This window comes from Peromyscus leucopus, chromosome 1, assembly GCF_004664715.2.
Source record: "Peromyscus leucopus breed LL Stock chromosome 1, UCI_PerLeu_2.1, whole genome shotgun sequence".
Classification (NCBI taxonomy): Eukaryota; Metazoa; Chordata; class Mammalia; order Rodentia; family Cricetidae; genus Peromyscus; species Peromyscus leucopus.
The window spans coordinates 105,410,344-105,431,330 of record NC_051063.1 but is presented as its reverse complement, the minus strand read 5'-3'; the positions used below and the strand labels follow the sequence as shown (position 1 = coordinate 105,431,330).

The 20,987-nt window shown below is 51.2% G+C and overlaps 1 protein-coding gene across 1 annotated transcript in view; it reads right to left on the bottom strand.

Annotated features, from left to right (window-relative positions):
- Positions 1-6,226: 6,226 nt before the first annotated feature.
- Positions 6,227-20,987, bottom strand: part of Slco2b1 (solute carrier organic anion transporter family member 2B1) — a 47,394-nt gene continuing 32,633 nt past the window's right edge. Inside the window, exons 8-14 of the mRNA XM_028877512.2 lie at positions 18,664-18,757; positions 14,726-15,083; positions 12,564-12,729; positions 10,206-10,369; positions 8,863-8,927; positions 8,426-8,546; positions 6,227-7,507 (exon numbers count right to left, since the gene is read on the bottom strand). Of these exons, the coding sequence (XP_028733345.1) occupies positions 7,369-7,507; positions 8,426-8,546; positions 8,863-8,927; positions 10,206-10,369; positions 12,564-12,729; positions 14,726-15,083; positions 18,664-18,757 (1,107 nt within the window). The 3' untranslated portion in view covers positions 6,227-7,368. The remainder of the gene's footprint in view (positions 7,508-8,425; positions 8,547-8,862; positions 8,928-10,205; positions 10,370-12,563; positions 12,730-14,725; positions 15,084-18,663; positions 18,758-20,987) is intronic.

Below are 20,987 nucleotides of genomic sequence, written 5' to 3'. Positions count from 1 at the left end.
GGCTCTGTAGTCTCTCTCAAACTCGTGGCGATCTTCCTGCCATTGCCTCCTGATGGCTGAGAGTAGAGGAGTGTGTTATTATGCCTGGCCCCTCACTGAGCCTTTTGCTGACCATGGTCCTGGCAGATACTTGAATGCAACTTCAGTGAGGACCCCGAGCCGCAGCTCCCGCAGTGAGGACCCCGAACAGCAGCTCCCGCAGTGAGGACCCCGAGATGCAGGTCCCGCAGTGAGGACCCTGAGATGCATCTCCCACAGTGAGGACCCCCAGCCGCAGCTCCTGCCGTGAGGACCCCGAGATGCAGCTCCCGCCGTGAGGACCCCGAACCGCAGCCCCTGCCGGGAGGATCCCGAGATGCAGCTCCCGCAGTGAGGACCCCGAGATGCAGCTCCTGCAGTGAGGACCCCGAGATGCAGCTCCCGCAGTGAGGACCCCGAGCATCAGCTCCCGTGTAACTCACTAGTCTTGACTTCCAAAAATGGTGTAAGATTAAAAAAAAATACTTGTTTGTCTAACCTGGTACATTCTGTGGTCATTTGTTATTCAGTAACAGGTAACTATTACACTGCTACGCTTTTGTATTCCTTCCTCAATTGTTTCGATGATTGGGGTTTATTATTTACAAAGGAAAAAAATCAAGACTCAGCTGTGCAGTGACATTACTCATCTGGGGAGTGACAGAGCTGGGCTATGCATACCTGGGACAAAGGCTGAAGAAGACATGGGGACATGAAAAAATGAAAAAGCTGAAGCCAAAGCCCAACTCTGTTTGCTGTGTTTTTCTCTCCTTCTTTTTCATCCCACTTGCCATGGACGTGGGATTCAAAACCACAAACCTCTGCGCTTCTTTTCTTTAAACTTCTTTTCTCTTGTTTTTATTTATGTATATGTATGTGTGTGTGTACAGGAGTGTGCAAGTGCCCAAGGAGGTTACAAGAGGGTGTCAGGTCCCTGGAGCTGGACTTACAGGCAGTTGCGAGCTACCCAGTGTGGGTGCTGGGCACAGAACTTGGGTCCTTTGGAAGAGTAGCAAGCATTCTTAACTGCTGATCCATCTTCTCATCTCTCTCTCTCTCTCTCTCTCTCTCTCTCTCTCTCTCTCTCTCTCGTGTGTGTGTGTGTGTGTGTGTGTGTGTGTGTGTGTGTGTGTGTGGTTGGTTGGTTGGTTGCTTACGTACTTGGAGACAGGGCCTCACCTAGGCTAAGGCTGGCCTTAAACTTAAACTTCTGATCCTTCTGCCTTCACCTTCCAAATGCAGGGATAAACAGATGTGTGCCATGATGCTCAGCTTGACGTATCTGTGCACTGTAGGCCTTCAGGTGCTTTAATCTATTCCATGGGAAGAACCCCCATTTCTGCCTTCCTTTCTATAAACTGTGGCAGTGTTGTGGACAGGGAAGGTTTGTTTTAAGGAAGGAGCACCCCAACCTGGAGCTCTGAGTCCAGCCCAGCTCTCTCTGTATCCTGCTTCCACCTGTGTCCAGGTTCAGGGGACAGAGGGCTTGAGGGGCCCAGGGCCCTGACCCACTTCTTCAGCCTCTGCCCCTCACCGCCCTTTCAGGTCATGCTGAGCTATTCAGAGTGAGTGGAAATTTCCTCGCCTGCCAGGAGCTTTCTGTCCGCCTTTCCCTTATCTCCGCAGCTCTTCCGCCCGGCACCCTTCCCAACTCTACCCTGCTCATCTTTCAAAACCTAACCTGGCTGTTCCACTTCTAGGGTGCCGCCTCTGACGTAGCTCGACGCCTTCTCCTGATTACCGCTCTAGCCACTTGCCTAAATGCCAAACCTCCAGCTTCTCTCTTCGGCCCTAAGCCCCCATGATTGCAGCCAGTGGCCCTTTCTAAAATACACATCTTGTTATTCCCTGCTTAAAATAACCAGTCAATGGAATAATCCATCAATCAATGTTTCAAGGGCTCCTCCTTGCCCTCAAGGAAGGCATCCAAAGCCTGATTGTCCTGCACCCACGCACCCTCAGCAGCTTTCCGAAGAGCAGGCTATGTTGGACATGGGGCCGTGTCCCCAGATGCCTGTGGGACATACTGATTGGGTGGGTTTCTGACGAGTAAGTGAATGGGGCCGAAGCCGTGCTTGACCCGTCACACACCTCTGTTGGCCCCAGAACTGTGATGCCCCACAGTAGACCCATTTTATAGCCAAAGGGGAGGCAGACGGGAAGGGCAGCTCTGGAGGGAGAAGAAAATCAATAAAAATGTAAATCTGGAGGCGAAAAGCTGTCCCAAGCTGGCTGTGGGGAGAGATAAGACTGGGCCAGCTGAACCCTCACTGACAGCGGAGAAGAGATTAGGGAGCAGGGGAACTGTAGCCAGGGCAGCGCATGGGGGTGAACCTCCTGTCTCCTCCGCCCCTCCCGCCCTCTGCTCCAGGTACTTATTAAATCCTCTCCAACACAGGAGAAGGGAAAGCCACAAATCATCAGGTGCTGAGCCTGTGAGCCCAGGGTGGTACCTTACCCGGCCCCACGATCATGGGAAACGGAGACAGGGCAGATCTACCTGCCTTACAGGTAAGGAGCTGGGCGCAGAGGGATGTGGTCAGTTGTTCAGGGTCCTGCTGTGACTGCATGGCAGACTCCAGGTCTGGACTTAAGTCTGATGTCTCTCAGCTCCACTATGAAGAACTTTGACCTGAGATATTGGCCTCTTAGGAAGACTGTACAGGGCTTTAGAGCCCCGCCCCCACCTTTGAAACCACACACAACTGTGCATCTTTGTGTGTGTGTGTGGCAGGGGAGTGAAGCGGTGGTGAATTTTATTTATATTTTTATTTATTTATTTAGGATTTTGAGACAAGGTTTCATTTTGTAGCCCAGGCTGCCCTCAAACTTACCATCCTCTTGCCTCTGTCTCCTGGGTGATAGGATTACAGACATGCACTCCACACCTGGCTTGGTTTATAAATTTGTTTTTTTAAATGTCGTTTGTGTCTTTAATGAGGCTACTTCCCTAACTTGTCCCTTCACTGCCATGTCATACTGCCTCCTCCGAGGTAGAGGCTTTTGAACTGGGCCTTGATAGAGGACAGGACTTCATGAAGAAGGGTGTCGGGAGGGACACAGGACAGCTGGGTCTGTCAAGGGGGATGTTCAGCACGTGCAGGTAATGAACGGTGAGCGTGGAGTGAGCTGACCACGGCTCCTGGAGCCAGGGCCCCAGGGGCATCTGCCTGCCCCGGAGCTTTCCAGCTTCTCCAAGCAAACAGAAACTGAAAGCCAGACACTGAGATGCTGTTTTTGGTGCCTACCCCATCTGTTTGGGGCTTCACCAGCAGTGAAGCGGGTAGGGCCTGGTGCAGGGTCGAGAGACCGTGGTTCGCAGATGCTCACGGCTCTTGGTCGACAGGAGGCGAGGTGTGTGTTCATGTTTGTTTGACTTTGTGGATATGAGTTTGTGGGTGTACATGTGTATACATGTATGTGGAGTTGCATGTGTGCCTCTGTGTATGCATGTGTATACATATATGATCATGTGAACATGAGTGCATGTTTTTTGTGTGTGTCTGTTGTACATAGCTTCTGTGTATGTGCATGAATATGTATGCATTTCACTCTAAGTGTGAGTTGGTGTGTACATGAGTGTGTACATGTGAATATGTCTGAATGTATGTGTGAAATTGTGTGTGTCTGAAAGTGTTCATGTGAGTGTATGGAGTAAGTGTGGGCATGTATGTGCATGTGCACATGTGTGTGAGAGAATGTGTAGCTTCTGTGTGTGTTTATGCTTGTGTTTTGTGAGTGCATGCATGTGTGTAAGAATCTATGTCCGTGTGTGACCACATATGTGAATATCATGTGAGCATGTGTGCGCATGATCATGTGAATTATTATGTGTGTAAGTGGGTGCACATTAAGTGGGTGCATAGGTGCTTGTGTGAGTTTTTATGTTTCTGTGTATGTATACATGTTTGCATGTGTGTGCATTTGGCATGTATGTATGTGTGTGCATGTATGTTAGGAGGTATATGCCTGTGCATGTGAATGTATATCCATGTATTTGTGAGCATGTGTATGTCTGTGCTATGTGCATGCATGTGTGTTTATACTTGTGTGTTTGTGTGTATGCATTTTCTCTCACAGTTTAGAGAAGACTCTTTTACCTTCTTCACGCCACTCTTGACATGTGGCTTGATGCCTAAGCCGCCTCACCTGCCCAACAGAAGACTGTGGTCCCCAGTCCTCAGCTTCTGCAAGGGCTAGGTCCTACAGTGGGATGAAGGCTTCATCTCCACCCCTCAGCTCCCCCAGAGGCTAGCTTCCAGTGAGGGGAGTGCCTGGCGGGCCCCTGGGCTACTCCTCAGACCCAGTGAGGCCCTCCAGAAATGCCATTTGGTCTCAGAGTTGGAAATTTGCAAAGGGGAGACACTTGAACCACTTCTACCCACTCCAGCCTCCCTCATGCCTCAGCAAGTGGTCGAGGAGGAGGCGGGGGTCCCTGAGATGTCCTTGTGTCCACCTCAGTTACTGCTGTGCCTAGGGAAGTCACTGTGGCCATCTCTGTATAAAGAATGGCTTCCGGGGAACTTTCCAGCCGCTGCCCACCTCATTTGGCATTATGATGTCGGAGAGGCAAACACTGATGTAGTGGCTTCTGTTTGTGGCTTGTGGCCCTGGAAACGTAAAAGGAGCGGAGGAGGAAGTGGAGAAATATGAAAGTGTATGGAGCCAGAAGCCAGTCTGTGGAGAATCCTAACCATGGAGGTGTGTGGATGGATTACAGATATGCAGTGTAATTATTTAATTTTTAAAAATACGCCATTTTTCTGGAGGGAGTGAGTTTTTTTTTCCTCATTCTGGATGTTTATTTTCTAATTTAATTTTGTAAATGTTGACTTCCCAACATGAAACCCACCATCTGAAAGGCTGTAACACTCAAACTTCCTGAGCACTAATGCAAACACACACACACACACACACACACACACACACACACACACACACGGAATACTTCAGACCTGATTTCAGGTGACTGGTCCTCATCACACACAGGAACACTAAATGTATTGCATAAAATGTCTTTCAGGCTGTGTGTGTATAAGGTGTGTATGGAACCCAGATGAATTTGTGCTTAGATTAGGGTCTCACTCCTGAGAGATCTCATGATAGTGATGCAAACATTTCAAAATATGAAAAGATCTCAAATCCAAAATACTTCTGGTCTCAGGCATTTTGATGAAATACAGTCTCCATAGTAAACCTGCATTCATTATTCTGCGTTCTTTCTTTCATAAAGAGAACTCTTTTGAGTTGTGTTAGCTTCGATTTTCACAAATCTGGATCCAGCTCTGGCCCCACCATTATTTATGTGTGTGTGTGTGTGTGTGTGTGTGTGTGTGTGTGTGTGTGTGTGTGTATGTGCATACATATATAATAGTATAATTATATATGTATTATTGTAGCCCCAAGCACCTCACTTAAACTTTCTGAGGCAATTTCTCTCCTTACTATGGAAACAAGTAAGGACTTGGACAGCCCTGTGATTGTATTCCATTTTTGAAACCATTGCTAGAGGAAATAAACCAGTCAAAGGAAAAATTAGACCAGAATATAAAGAGAAAACACAATGCAAAATGCCAGAGTGAATAAACTCGGTGAGGCCGAAATCTAAGTAACTGGAAGCGACGTGGTTGACGCAAACCTCTAATGCAGTTTAGAAGAATAAATTCTTGTCTTGGAAGAGGCATTATGCAAAGGCAAATTTAATAATAAGCTGTATGTATACGGCCAGGTTGTTCCTGTACAACCTGGGGAGCAGGAGAAAGGACAGAATGAAGACCTGCTAACAGCCTTGTCTTGGTGGAAGGGACTTCAAAATTCTTGGCACTGATTAGTGTAGGCTCAGGTATTGGTTAAACACTCAACTGTAGGATAGAACAGTGATTAGGCTCTTCATCTTTCTCTCCTCCTCCTCCTCCTGTTTTCCTCTTCTTCCTCCTCTTCTCCTCTTTCCTTTTTCTCTTTATTCCTTTTGGATTTTTTGAGACACTCTCATGTAGCCCAGGTTAGACTCAAACTCACTATGTAGCTGAGATAGGCCTTGAATTCCTGATCTTGTCCCCCAGTGCTAGGTCACAGACATGTGCCACCATTCCTGACAGAATTGAGGGCTTCCATATCCCCTTCTTCTGCACAGGAGACAAGTACCTTGTCCTTCACTAAGAGCTAGGCATACAGAGTAGGGAGACAGCGGCTGGCTCCTTCTCCCCTCTCTTTGTGGCCACATGGATGGGGGGGTGCGGTATCAACAGACTGGGCTGGGAGCAGAACAGGGCTTGCTTTTCTGCTGCCTTGAAGCAACTAGGCCAGATAAGACTGACCAGAAAGCCAGACAAGGCCTGACTTGGAAAAGAATTGGCGATTCCAGAGATCCTGACCCAAGAGTGCTGTACCATAGCCGTCTGTATGGAGCTGGGCTGTGCTCACACTGATCCAGGGATTTTTAGAGAACAGGAGGTCAACCCAACTTGGTCATTACAGAATCAGGTATTAGCTACAAAGATCCAGAGATATGGTCTAGGATTCTACTCCCAAGAGCCACAGTGACTTTGGTGGCCCTTGGTCATATGTGTGAGATCCTGACAACACACATTTAGCAGAAGAAACTCCAAATGTAAACTGGTCTCTGAAGTTACAAGACCTCTAAAGGAAAGGAAGGACCTCCCTTTCCCCAACTGTGGCTCCCTGAGGACAAAAGCTGAGACATTCTGGGTCAGAGAGGCCCTCTTCCACCTCAGCTAAGAAAGGCTTCTCCTGTGCACACACCTCATCAAATATGGTAACCTCCTCCTCCCTGCTTTTGGGGCTTGCCTTAATCTTGTCTCTGGACTCTGCCTCCAGGGGGCGCCAAATAGACATTTCTTGAAGACAGCCTGGACCTGGAGAGGAGGCCTTCACAGATGTGCACAGCTGGAGCCTGTGAGTTGGAATCCTTGGAGAGGGTCTCCATGAGTGACAGAGCTGGGCTGAGGCTCTGTGCGGAGTATAGCATGGTCTATCCTGGAATCGGGGGTGGGGGGTGGGGGGAACAGAGATGCGGTACAGTTCCTCCCCACCAACAAAGCTTGGTTCCAGGTTGGTCATCTGGTTGGAGAAGGAATAAGGACAACCCTCTTGCTTGAGACATGACCAACACAACAACTCCTTGGTTCCAAAGAGCAAGCAAAGCCAGAAGCTTGTTCAAAGTCACTTCACAGTTTCGTGGAGGAACCAGAGTTGGAACATGGTACTTCTAACACCCCATCTTGGGCAAAAGGCTCAGAAGATACAAGACTGTGGCTGCCATGCCTGGTCTGGTGGGACTGGGACTGTTGACCTTCTGGAATCCTTGGGTTTCTTCTGTGGTCCTGATGCTTACAGTTGCTGCTGTAGGTCAGAGCTCTTCACAGTGGCCTTGATGCTGGCCTCTTTTTTCTGCTGCCTCAAGATGGCCACAACTAAGGCAAAGCACACCAGGGATCCACTTTTGAAGAATAACTGGAGGCCTATGAATCTGGGGGAAGAAGGAGGAACCTTGAACTCAGGAGCCCACTCTTCAGGGACTGGCTTTAGCTTCAGGGTGGGAATGGTAGAGTTAGTAGACGTGGTATAGAGACATTGAGGTCTGGGGACAGAGGAAACTCTGCAGGGACCCTGGATGCATGGGGGAGAGACTAAATATCCCTCTCACTCTGTTACTGATGGATGTATGACCCAGACTAGGCCTCTTCTACTTGACTCTTGAAGGCCCCTGTTTGGCAAAAGCCTCCCAGACTGTCCCAGCCTGCAAGAACTGAACCATAGCTCAGAGCTAGAGGTGACCACTCCCTGACTGGCCCTGGCCTGGTTGCAAGTTCTTCCACATCCACTCAGCCTATGATATCCATGTCTTTGGGCTTCTCTGAGCCCTCCATTGTACAGATAGAAAGACTGAGCTCCCTGTGGAGGGGCCAAGGCTCTCTCCCCTAGGTTCCCACAGGGACTCTGATGACTGACAGCTTAGAGATGGCTCAGTCATCAGAGCCTAGGGTCTCTTACTTTCGCTTTACATTTTCCTCACGCATACTAAGGGGAGCTATCCAGGTGTAGTAGCTCATGTGAGAAATCCCAGCACTTGAAATGATGAAGCAGGAGGATTGTCGTAAGTTCAAGGTCAGCCTGGCTGACCTAGTGAGTTCAAGAACAGCCCGGGCATAGAATGAGGTCTTGACTCAAAAAAAAAAAACAAAACAAAGAAATCCAGGGTTTAGTGGCACATGCCTATAATCCCAGTGCTTAGGAGGCAGAGGCAGAAAGATTGGGAATTCAAGGCCAGCTTCAGTTACATCGAGAGATCCAAACCAGGTGTTGTGTGTGAGATCTCTCTTAGAGGTAGTCTCTGGTTTAGAGGGTGGGTGTGCCCTGACATGGGCCTTCCCGCCCTCATGCTTACCGGTGTCGGAGCAGGTCATGGTCATAGTAGCGGCAGACGGCTCGTCGTCCACAGCTCAGGGCCCAGTGCACACAGGTGGTATCGATGGCACTTCCATGGATCACAGGGCTGGGCATCCAGGCTAGAGAAGGAGAGGCTCAGGGGGCAGCAGAGGGTCACCATGCCCCAGTGCCCCACCCTCGGCACATGCAAGCCGCAAGTCTCTTGGCCCAGGAGTCTTTGGCCTCCAGCCACCCTTTAGCATGTATCTAGAGGGAGCCCTCCATCAGGCTTGGTGCAGCCAAGGCACATCACCTCCAAAGACATGGTCAGGTCTTGTTACCCCATGCATTTGGGGGCCCTAAGGTCCCACTCAGGCTTGTGTTTTCTAGGCCTGGCACACAGCAGACATCTGGATGCCCATCACCACCACCAAGGTCCCCAGGCAGGCTCTTTACCCAGTACTCTCAGGAGCATGAACTGCATCCCTACTGCCAGGATCTTATCTTCTTTCTTCACTCCCCTACCAAGAAAGACGTGGTTGTTTGAGGACAGACCCAGACTCAGTCCCAGCACCATACAGCAGCAGGTTTCCATAGGTGGGTTCCACTCGCCATGCCAATCTCCCCGCTAGGCTGAAGGTCAGGGGTGTCAGGAAGGCTCAGAGCCTACACCTGTTACCCCTCAACCTACAGAGTCCAGTTCCCTGCATCCTAGGCCCATATACCAACTGCCAGGCTCACAGACACCACTGTAGTCACGCCCATCCCATAGTCCCGCTGGATTCTCCACTGAGAGAGCCAATACCGGGACAGCTATGCACCCGGTCCAGTTTTCCCAGCGCTGTAACCCTGTGGCCAGGGATAGCCAGCAGCGACTGGCTTCTAAACAGTGCCCACAGCTGGCACTTAGGGGTGCTCCCTAAAACTCAGGGATTCTGCACTCAGCTCACTTCACCCTAGGAGGTGGGCAGGTCACCAGCCCTATTCTGCAGATAAAGAGATTGACAACTGTTGAGATTTGAGCCAGGCCTCAAGCCACCTGCACTTTCAACTCTCTGTAGGCATCTGTTCCTCACTCTGTAGCCCAGGCAGAACTTGAACTCACAGAGATCCACCTGCCTCTGCCTCCTGAGGACCGGGATTAAAGGCATGTGCCACCACATTCGGTACCTAATATTCCTTTCTAATCTCCTAGACTGTCATTAGTGAGCAGAAAAGTTCGAGCGGAGTGACAACAGAATTATCTTGCTCTCGGGTCTCCTTATCCCAGGCCCTACCCAAGGACTATCTTAGACGACCATTTGCTAGGCCCGTTGGTACTCTCAGGACAAGGGACAGGAAGATCTTAGAAGCAGCATCCTGCAGGTCCTGGGTCCACAGCAGGCCCTCATTACATGCTCTGAACCTTGAGGGGTGTGCAGGACCAGCCCACAGGGATTCCGTTGCTTTCCTAGACATCCCTGTGTCCATCCACCTCTTCTTCACCACAGGGTGCTCCACCTCCCAACCCAGGGAGGCCAGGTCAGTGCCCAAGACCTCCCCTACCCTCGGGCAAGGAAGCATCTAGGCCATAAAACTAGCCCCAGATTCTGAACTTCTCTAACCCTAGGCTCCTTGTCTGCAAGATGGGAGAGAAAGCTTCATGTCCTCAGGCTGCCAGGGGACTAAAGACAAAACAGGGAGGAGCTAGTTAGGACACTTGAGCGGCCTCATTCTTTCAACTCTTCCCTGGAACATCCCATCCTGGCTGTGGCGAACGGCTTCCTGGTACCCACCCACCCTGCCTGCCCTCCTGTCACCTTAGGATGAGCATGAAGGAAGGTGTGTAGGTGATGCTGGCCACTGTCGCGCCCACGCTGATGAGAAGAATGAAGGGCAGCACCAGGTGGCTGCAGGCTGAATCACAGGAACCTGCGGGCACAGTGCCATTCCCTGCCACACAGCTGCAGTTGGTATAGAAAACCTGGAGTGAGGAGAAGGAGGAGGAGACAGACCTTCAGGAGCCTCCAAGGGCAGCAGCTGGCCAAGGGCCTCGGGCCTGGGGAGCTCCCAAGTGTCTACAGCCAGCAAGGCAGAGCTGGCTGGAGTCCCGGACTCTGACATCAGTTGATCTGTGATCACTTGAGTCTAGAGAGGTGCCTGGAGGCAGACTGACTGTGCTTAGACTGGGCACAGCTGTGAGGCAGAGAGACTGTCCCTAGGCGAGCCCTGGTGTGTTTGATGGCCGCCTGCAGAACCTCCAGCTGGGGATAAGCTAGGAAGTGGTCTGGCCATCAGTGCCACTTTGGTGCCTGTAACAAGCAAGGCTGGGGCTTCTTTTTCTTTTTCCTTTCCTATTGGTCAGGGTGTCTACGTGTGTGTGTGTGTGTGTGTGTGTGTGTGTGTGTGTGTGTGTGTCTGTATATGTGAGTGTAGGTATCCATGGAGACCAGAAGAGGGTGTCAGATCCTCTGGAGAGGAATTACAGATGGTTGTAAACTGCGGGTCATGGATGCTGGGGACTGAACTAGGTAGGGTCCCCTGCAAGAGCAATACACTTCGAACCATGGAACTATCTTTGCAACACCAGGGCAGACCTGGACAGAGGGAGCACAGTTACCATGGGTTAGGTCAAGTGTGCAGGGATTGGTCCCGTCAGTCCTCAAAGGTGGTACTTTTGCCTAGGGTACCTGGAACCCCCTGGGCCTCCTACCGCTTACTACAGAAACCTCGGATATTTCCCAGTATGGAAAGGGCTGAGAAACCCAAGGTGTTATCTAGGAGCCTTGGAAGGATCTGAGCTCAGTGACTCCTGGGACAGACTGAATGAGCAAGCAGAAGGTCCCATTGTTAGGGTACATGGGGAAAGAATTTTAAGGCGGAGCTATTTAGGGGATAGACTTGATGAAAGATGAGAGATGAAATGGCAGAGGAAAGACCCTGGGGCTTGGATCGCTGCCCATCCCAGATGCCCACCTATGCCATGCAGAGCTGAGAGGCATCACCAGGCTGTACTGCCAGTTCCTTACACCCTCACCACTTCACATTACCAAAAAGTGGCCTTTGGGCTTCAGTTACATGCCAAGTGACGCACTGGGCTGGAGACACCCTGGAGCCAGGTAGTGCAGAAACATGCCAAAGCAGGGCACTGGAATGGTAGCGCCCACACTGCTCCTTTCCTGGGAAGACAGCTGGGATGGGCACCAAGGCTGGGCACTTTGCCTTCTAGGTTCTTTCCCAGGCTTCTCTCCTAGGCATCGATGTCCATGGTGGGAAGTTCTCACGGATGTCTCAGTCTTTCCCACAGGGCTGATTTCGCCTTATAAGGTGGAGATCAAGTCGGTGTCTATCTTCCTCCATCTCAGTCTGTCACCTACCTGAGTGCACCCCGGCTAGACCAGCCCATCTCAGACCCCTGGGTGCGTGTTGAACCAAGGATAATTGACAGCTGGTAAGAAATAATCGACGCTGGAAAGCTGACCCTCCCCTACGTCCAGACCCCCACGTCTAGAGCCAGTGCAGGTTGGGCTGATTCTAGTCCCTGCTCTGATAGAAGACCCTGGGTACTGCCTGGTCCTCTCCCAGGCCTTCACTTCCTATCTGTACAATGGGCAGACTAAGTGCTCAACATCTCTTAGGCACTGTGGATCTTTGCTTCCTTGTTAGTGAGCTCACCCAGGTAAGCCATTCAGTGCAGGGCCTGGGGTCCAGGAAGCTCACGCTCACTGTGTGTTCTTTAAATCTCTTCTTAGGCTGTTATCCCTACCTAGAAAGCCCTCCCTTCCCAAGTCTTTGCTTGCCTAATGACCCTGGAAGATCTGTCACAGATGCTGCTTCTTTTGGAGTCCTCTGGGACTCTCCCAGGTGGACTGTGTCCCCTCTACTCTTGTATGCACTGGTAGGGACCATTTCTGCCCACCTGCAGTCTGAAATTCCTGTGGGTCATTTCCTCGAGCAGACCAGCAGCTGGGAGCCAGCTGTGGCTCCCTTCCCTGGGCCCTGGCTGGCAATGAAACTTACTGGGAGAATGATGCTGGGAGATGTGTCTGCTGAAGCAGAGGAACGAGACAATGACGGAGGGCAGAGAGAGAGAACCAGAGAGGGGCAGAATGATAGGCAGCCCAGACTAGGAGGGGTAGGGGCCTGGAGGCAGAGGTTATGTGGGAGGCTGGCCTTACCTGGCTTTTGCCCAGAGCCTCCTGGACCACATGACCTGTGCAGCCTGCATGGCAGGGTGTGGTGTACTCCACGTGGGCGCTGGTGTCGCAAACCGGGTTAAAGCCATCCGATTGGCAGGAACAGGGCTCTGCGCAGCCAGGAAACAGGCTTGGCTCTGGCTGAGCACTAGAGAGAGAAAGCGAATGTGTTTAGCCTGGCTCTCCTCTCTCCGGGCCCTCTCTGCAGCCTGGCTCTGACGCTGAGAGCAGTGGCCAGAGATTTCGGCTGCAGCTTTTCCCTGAGGGACAAACAGTGAAACTCGGGGACTTTCTAATGGGGGTGGGTGGGGTGAGGAGTCTGGGCCAGAGTCTGCAGCGCGCCCTTCCAGCCCTGGATTCTACATGTCTGGAAGCTTCTGCAAATATCCCCGTGCTTGGACGGAACACAAGAGAAATTCCTCCCAGAAGTGAGTGTCAGATAAAGGGGCCATTCTCTCTACAAGCTCTCAATTGTTGCCTTGTCTCAGCAAAGCACAGCTGTGATGGGGCCCCTGCGAGGAGGCCAAGCAGCTGTGGGGTCTCCAACCTGTGCCTGCCTTCCTCTGGGACCTTAATTTCTCTGTTATCTGGGCTGGGGTTTTTCTCAGTCACCCTCCTGAAGTCTCATGACCTCTGTGTTCATTCTCCTGGGCTGCTCACTGCGTCAGGTGCGCCCACCAGAGCACCTGCTTCCTCCAAGATCCTGGAAGTGTTTGTGCCCTAGCTGGAGAAATGAGAGTGTGAACAGAGGCAGGAGCCCAGGGAGGCAGAGGTGGAAGGGGTGAGCATCCTGGGTGGGGGCAGGGGATGACTTTTGGACATAGGCTGGGACCTGGCCTCATGCTAGGAGGAAACACAGCTCCTTTGCCAGGTGACATGTACCACCAGTAAATGTAATGATAGAATCCATTATAGAGATCACATGGAGACTCAACAGAACAGTGGAGGGAAAGTCAATTGGCCTCAGCAGCTTCGGTGAATTAGAACCCAGGACCCATGAATCAACTTATAAGAACTTTGGTAAGAATATGAGTGAAATGCCATGCCAGAGCTGAGGGAGAGGAGGAGGAGGAGGAGAGAGGAGGAGGAGGAGGAGGGAGGAGGAGGAGGAGGAGGAGGAGGAAAACACAGGCAGACAGCATGGTCTGAGACCAATTGAGTGAGCTAGTTCCTGTACAACTAGCATCACAGACATCTGTCCAGAGCCAAGGTCTCTTACACACTCAGCAGGCCCAAGGCTTCCCTTGTATGTTTCATTGGGTCCTCGTGAGATCTCTATAATGGGTTCTACCATTGTTCTATTGCTTTCCCCATTGACTCGTAAAAACTGATGGTAAGATACCCATTGACTTTTCACTTGAAGCATCGTTGGGAAGACCTGGCCCTAGCTCAGACTTGGGGCTTTCTGAGGACCCAGCTGCAGGGTCTAGGACACAATCCATATATGGAAGGCCCTACTCCAGAGAGCCTGGCTGTTTGGGAAAAGGAGAAGGAAGGGAGCCAAGTGATAAGGGTGGGAACCAAGGTGTCTGGGCCCCAAGTCTCCCATCATGCGTAGGAGCCCAGGTGAGGGAATCTGGCCCTTGAGCAAGGGAGACTGTGCCAAGAAGGAAGTTGGGGAATTCTAGCTGGGTGCTGGGCCAAGCTAAGCTTACAACAACTTCCAGGGAACATGAGGTCATCTAGGAAGAGGCAGGGTTTCTTAACCTCTTCTGCCTCCTTGAGAAGGACTGCCCAGCTGCCTGCTCATCCCTTCTCCAAGGCCTGGAGCTTGTTGTTCTTGGGCAGATGTAACCTTAGCTGGGAGCAAAAGCCTCCCTCAGGCTATGCTGGGTCCTACCTCCTAGGCATGGCCTTTATCCCACTTCTGCTGGTCCACAGGTCACCCTGGGAATGCCGTCCCACAGGTGGCTGCACCCTGACTCAACCTCTGGCCCTTCTCCTGCCCCTGATGTTCCCTCCATGCTTCTTCTATGGCATTGGATGCAATCCAGTGACCACTGCTTGCTTGTACCTGAGCCCAAGGAGGGACATGCATAGAGCTCTGCGGGCATTGGGAGGAGACAGTGCCTCAGGGGAGGTGAGAGAGGTAGGTGGTTCACTGACCTACTGGACCTACCCTCACCCTGCACGCGCCTACTCACCCCAGGTCCCGGGTGATGCCGGCAATACGGTGAGTAGAACAGCCAATGAAGAAGAGTGGCAAGCTGAGCAGCAGACACAATAGCGACCCCAGCAGGCAGAGGACACTGCACTGCATGGAGTTCAGGTGGAGGCGCTTGACTAAGACGCCTCCCACCACCATGCCCACAATGGACAAGGGGATAGTGAGGCAGCCGAGGAGCAGGTTGGCGAAGGAGGCTGTGATGGAAAACTGGCGCTCCAGGACCTTCGGCAGGAAGGTGGCCATGCCTGCCACCATGGATGAGGTGCACACCTGGGACAGGACTACCAGCAAGAAGATGGGGTGGCGCAGTGTCCGCACCAGCACCGTGGGGAAGACTGTTGGGACAAGTGGGAAGGAGGTCAGCATGGGCAGCCAGCCACACCCTCGGTGTCTGTCCACCCCACCCCTTCTGGTCCTTCTGCTTCTCCCATTCCATTCCATTTCGTTCTAGTGCATCCCAGGCTATCCTGGTACATTTGACTCCTTCCTATCCTGCTCCAGTTTTGAAATTCTCCCCGTGTCTTCCAGTTCATTGAGTGACATGGGAGTTTATTTAACGCGTTTATTTCCGTTCAGTTCTGTTGGAGTCGATACAGTTCTATTTCATGCCATCTCCTTGAGTCTATTTCATTCACCCACATCTCATTTCAGGTTTTTTCCATTTCTGTCGGATTATTCTCCCATGCCCCCACCCCCACCAGGCCCCTTCCATCTTGTCCTGGTCTTTCCATGCCAGCCTGGGCTTGAGTTCTCCCTTCTCTGTCCTCACCCAGGTGCCCATGGCTGCCCTGACCCCTCACAGCGAGTGTGTGTCTCCGAGAGCACTGTACCCAACGGTTACACACTTTATTCCTTTAGCTTTTCTCTGCCGTCTCACCCCCGTTTTACTTCAGAGTGGAGTCATTCTTATGTATCAGTTGCTTCATCTCTAGAACCCAGGGCACGCTAGTCATTTTGTAAATACTGTTTAATGAATGAGGACCAGATCAAATGTCCAAGTGCCTGGGACAGAATAATCTCAGGTCTCCAGAGAAAATGAATCCTGGGCAGCCTTGGGCCAGGAGGCTTCCTGGATGTAGGACAGAGTTGGGATGCAGAGAATCGGGGGACTTGGAGAGGTATTCCCACTAGGTGTGTGGCCAGGACACCAGCCTGGAGACAGGTTGTGGTTATGCTGTTCTGGCATGGGGGATCCTGCCTCGGTGCCTCATTCATGCCGCCCTGCCTGAAAGTGCTAAACCTTTGAGTTCAGAAGGGCAGGCAAGTCCCTTTCCTCCTGGGCTCGGTGTCCTGGTGAGTAGGGGTGCTCAGGAGTGTCCAAGGACACTTTCTGTTCTGACTCCTGGGGTTCTCCACTGTTAGACATAAGGTATAGGGAAGAGGGGAAGAGAAACCAGGGTGTGCTGGTGCAGACAGACAGAGCCGTGGAGGTCATGCGAGAGGACCTTCGATTCCTGTCAGACCAGAGCCTTTGTCCCTGAGTTACAGGAGACATGGCCTATCAGTCCTCAGAGCATAGTCAAAGTGGCCTGGTCCCTGTCCTCACGGCCTGGGCCTGTGTCCTCCAGAGCCAGAAAATGAAGTCAGCCCAGGTGAGGTGAGAGGGGATAGCGCCGTGGATGCATCCTTCTTGAAGTCCCTCGTCTCTTGTCACCGGTGTGTTCAGCTAGCATCTGGAATGGGGTAGGTGGCCCTAGACTTCCTTCCAGGTAGCTACTGCAGCCCCTCCCCTCCGTCTCTCCCTCCTCCCTCCTGCAGTGAAGGTCAAGTGTTTCTATCACTTGACCTTCACTGCAGGGTGGGCCCCAGAGAGAGGCAGGGACACACTCAGGTTTGTCCAGAGAGGCCAGGGTACCTCTGGCTCTCTTCACTTCTACCACAGAACCGCTCTCCCTTCTGCCCCTCCCACTCTGTTCAGTTCCTTCTGGCCGCCTGGCTCCGGAGGGCTCCTCCATTCTGCTCCTTCTGCTGTGCTCATCAACACTGTGGGCCCATCCCCCATCTCTCCTCAGCAGCAACAGCCTTCTCCACAAAGGATGGAAAATTCCTGGAGGGCAGGGCCATGCCTTTCCCTCAGCTACCTGAAGGGGAATTCCAGGGCCTGTCTCCCGCTCAGAGGCTCAGCTTTCTCTTAAAGACAGGGCTTCCCTCACTCAGCACAAGATCTCCACAGCAGACATGCCAGGACCTCCCTCAAGTCAGTGACTGTCTGTCTCCTTCACCAGCTTTGCCCAGCTCAGAGGCCAGGCACTGGCCTTAAACAGAAGAAGCGTGCCTTCAGTTTAGTGCTGTTTCCAGCCTCAGGTCAAAGGCCTCTCCTAACTCCTGGACCATGTCGCTCCCGTCAGACGGGCCCTCCTCTAGCATCCTGGCCAGGCCTCTTCCTTCAGACACCTCCCCCCTCCATTTGCAGGCTGTAAGAGACTATGTCTGCCCCAATCAGGTTAACTTCCCCAGCCAGGGATTATCTTCCCCAAGAGTTTCTTCTCCTTCTCCCTCTCCCATGGTGGCAGATGCTCAAAGCCAGGCCCTGGAGTCAGAATGGCCCTGGTAGAGCTTTGCTGTCCAGTGGCCAAGTTGGCTAACCAGCCACAGGATCTACAGATAGCCCTGTCTCCAGGTCCTGTATGGCTCCTCTAGAAGCTAAACGGTCCAGAGTTGAACTGGCCCAGACCAGTTTTAGGGTTTCACTTGTACAACCAGCCCCAGCTGCTCTCTGGGTGAAAAGCAGAGCAGTGATCAATATCTTCTTCCACGGTATAGTGTGCTGAGGCCTTCCAGCAGCCGGGGTGACTGAGGTCAACAGTGCAGGTCACTGCCTCTAAGCCCAGCCCCACGGAATTCCAATATTCCCTTCTCCAGATAACCCAACACAAAATCTTAGAAAACTGGCCAAGAATTGGATCCAGTTCTTTCCTGTTCCAAACGTTTTTGGTGAAGGGTGAAGGATCACTTTGGAGAATACCTTCCTAAACCACAGTAGACCCACTTTCTCTTTGGGCATGGATAAGAACAGCAAGGGCGATGTGTTCCTAGGACAGCGCATACCTTACATAGGCAGTTTCCAAACAGCAGGCAGGGCTATCCATGCCGCACCCCCCCCCCACTTGACAGTTATACCAATCCTTGAGAAAGGCAAAATAAACATCACCAACACAATCTCTGCGTGAGGAAGCTCAGGTTAGAGCAGAGAAGAACTTCACAAGACTGCACACTGATCAGCGTCTGGCAGGCTTTACAATCAGGCCCTTTTGACTTGTCTGGCACACAGCAGGCATTCAATGTCCACAGGATTGAGTTCTTTAGAGAATGCTGCCTGGTCCCACTGTGGGCTCTGGTACCTGACTGATTGATTTTCTTGTGTCAGGATCAGGGTAGCATGAAGTTTCTGTCAGTGAGTCTATTTCTTACTGTACTGGGGAATTGTCCCAGGAAACCAAGGCCCACAGAGAAGCAAGGACAAAGAACCAAGAAACCAGGTCCCTGGCTTTGTATTCATGCTGCAGCCTGGAGGAGACTGACGAGCATTTGTTCAAGGCTTCCTGCTTACAGGCTTAGAGGAAAGTGAGTGACGGGCAAAGACAGGCCAGAACTGAGACAGAAGTCCCAAGGATGCTAAGAGCCCAGAGGATGGAGGCGTGTAGCCTCATTCCTGACAGGAGCCAGGCATATCTAGAGAACAGAAGGGCTCTGGAACATGACCTGGAGGGAGAAGAAAGACTGTGATGAACATCAGTAAGAAGAGATGTCCTGGCAGAGAGGGGTACAGGACCACCCTTACTAGGAGTGTCTGGGCTCATGAGAGGCCCATAGATGCAGATTAATTAATAAAGAAGAGCTTTAAGGGGCTGTGTTCAGTAAAATCTCAAAGGCACCTCTGGTTTCTCCCCTCCATTTTTCCCCGGGCTCACTTACCTTTGATAAACTGGACCACAGTCAAGTCTGGGGCAATCTGGGCCAATCCAGCCTCTTTCTTTAAGGGCTCATGCTGAGAGGAGAGTTCCTTACCCTGGAAAGACACACAGCCAGGTCCAGTCAGCTGGATGCACGAGACCCTGTTCAGGGAGGGCGGGGGGGGGGGGGGGGGGGGGGGGATAGGCAAGGGAGTTCTGGTGCCTCACCAGGAGCACAGGCTACCGCTGCTCCATTGGTTCTTGGCCCTCTAGGAACTCAACAGGAAGACTTGAAAGACTGAATGACACTCTCGTGGTTAAACTGTAACATGCTCTTAACGTGCCAAATTAAACATGGTGCTGGTGACAGTTATTACCACAGCCAGGACTACCATCAGTCCTGACAGCCCTATGTGTTTCAGCACCATCTTCACAACCATTTAGGTGGCCAATTTGCTCATGACAATTCTATCATAATACGATTATCACTGACTCGGTCTAAGCCCCGGGATATCTCCATCATTATTGTTGTTGCCTGTGCCTTCAGAATCACTGCCAACGTTGTGATTATAATATCATCACCCTTGTCTTTAATATAATCATCTCCATCGGTGTCACCGTCACCAACCTCATCTCTATCACCAAATGACTAATGCCACCAAAAGGGACATCTCAACTCACAGTCTTATCACCACTGCAGTCCCCAATAACATCTCCCTTATTGACATCATTATCCAATGTCACTGACACTATGTGATGATTAATCTTGTTTATCAACTTGACACACCTAAGAGCCTCAACTGAAGAAATGTCTTTATCTGATTGGCCTAGGGACATGTGTGTGGGTCATTTTCTTGACTGCCAATCGATGTAGGAGGGACCAGCCCATGGTGGGCAGGATTATCCTTTGGCAAGTGGGCCTGGGCTGCAATAAGAAAGTAGTTGATCTTGAGCCTGGAAGAAAGCCCCAGGAGTAGCCTTCCTCCATGAGATCTACTTCAAGAACTTCCCCTGTTGGAACTGCCCTCCCTGAGTTTCTGCTCTGACTTCCCTCAAGGATGGACTGTAACCCATGAGATGAAATAAACCCTTTCCCTTCCAAGTTGCTTTTGTTTGAGGGGTTTATCCCAGCAACAGGAAATTAAATTGGAACATACCATCAAGGTTATCTATCCCATTGAAGGGTCCAGGAATACAGAAATATAAAATGGTGAACCTAAGATAAGATAAAATAAAAGCTGACAGTCAACAGCTCTAAAGGTTAACTTCTAACAATGGCTCTCTGCTTTCCAGCCAGCTCCTCTGTCAACAGCCAGGGGTTAACTTTTAATGATAACTCCCGTGCGCCTTATAGCCAACAACTGCCTGGACCAAAGTTAACTTTTAATAGTTGTTTCTATGTGACGCCTAGCATGCATCCCACGTCTGATGCCTACCTTTGCTATAAAAAGGGGCTTAAAACCCGCCCCTTTGCCATAGCTTCAGAATCCCGACTCTGACTGTGGTCCCAGTTAACTGGTAAGCTTCTGTGCCCCGTGGTGATTTTGTTTTAAATAAAGCTTGCTTCTGGTTTAATAGACTTGGGTGGTTTGTCCCCTATTATTGTGTGACCCCGGACCCAACACCATCACCACTATCGTCAATCATCAATGTCACCATCACCCTTACCGACATCTTTGCCACACTTTCCACCTAACACGAAAAGCACCCTATGGTACCTGTGGTCTGACGTCATTACATTTTTCTGTGCAGCCTGAGGTCAGAGTCAGCAGCCAGCAACATGGCGGGAGAAGACTTTGGCCCAGTGTAAGGAGAAGCCAGTTCTCTGGAACTAAGTTTGTGGGTGTAGAGAGATGGATACCTCTTTCTCAATGCATTTTTCTATTTTTTTTTTTCTTTCTGAGAAAGAGTCTTTATCTTACTTAGGGTTTCTATTGCTGTGATGAAACACCATGACCAAAAAGCTTACACTTCCACAGCACCATTCATCACTGAAGGAAGTCAGGACAGGGACTCAAACAGGGCAGGACCCTGGGGCAGGAGCTGATGCAGAGGCTATGGAGGGATGCTGCTTACTGACTTACTTCCACTGGTTTGCTCAGCCTGCTTTCTTATAGGACCCAGGAGACCAGCTCAGGGGTAGAAATACCCACAATGGGCTGGGCCCCTCCCATAAATCACTAATTAAGAAAATGCCTGACACCTGGATCTTATGGAGGCATTTTCTCAGTTGAGGTTCCCTCCTTTCAGATAACTCTAGCTTATGTCAAGTTGACATAAGACCAGCCAGCACAGCCTTACCATGTAACTCTGACTGGCTGGCCTCAAAATGTGGCCAAGTGATCC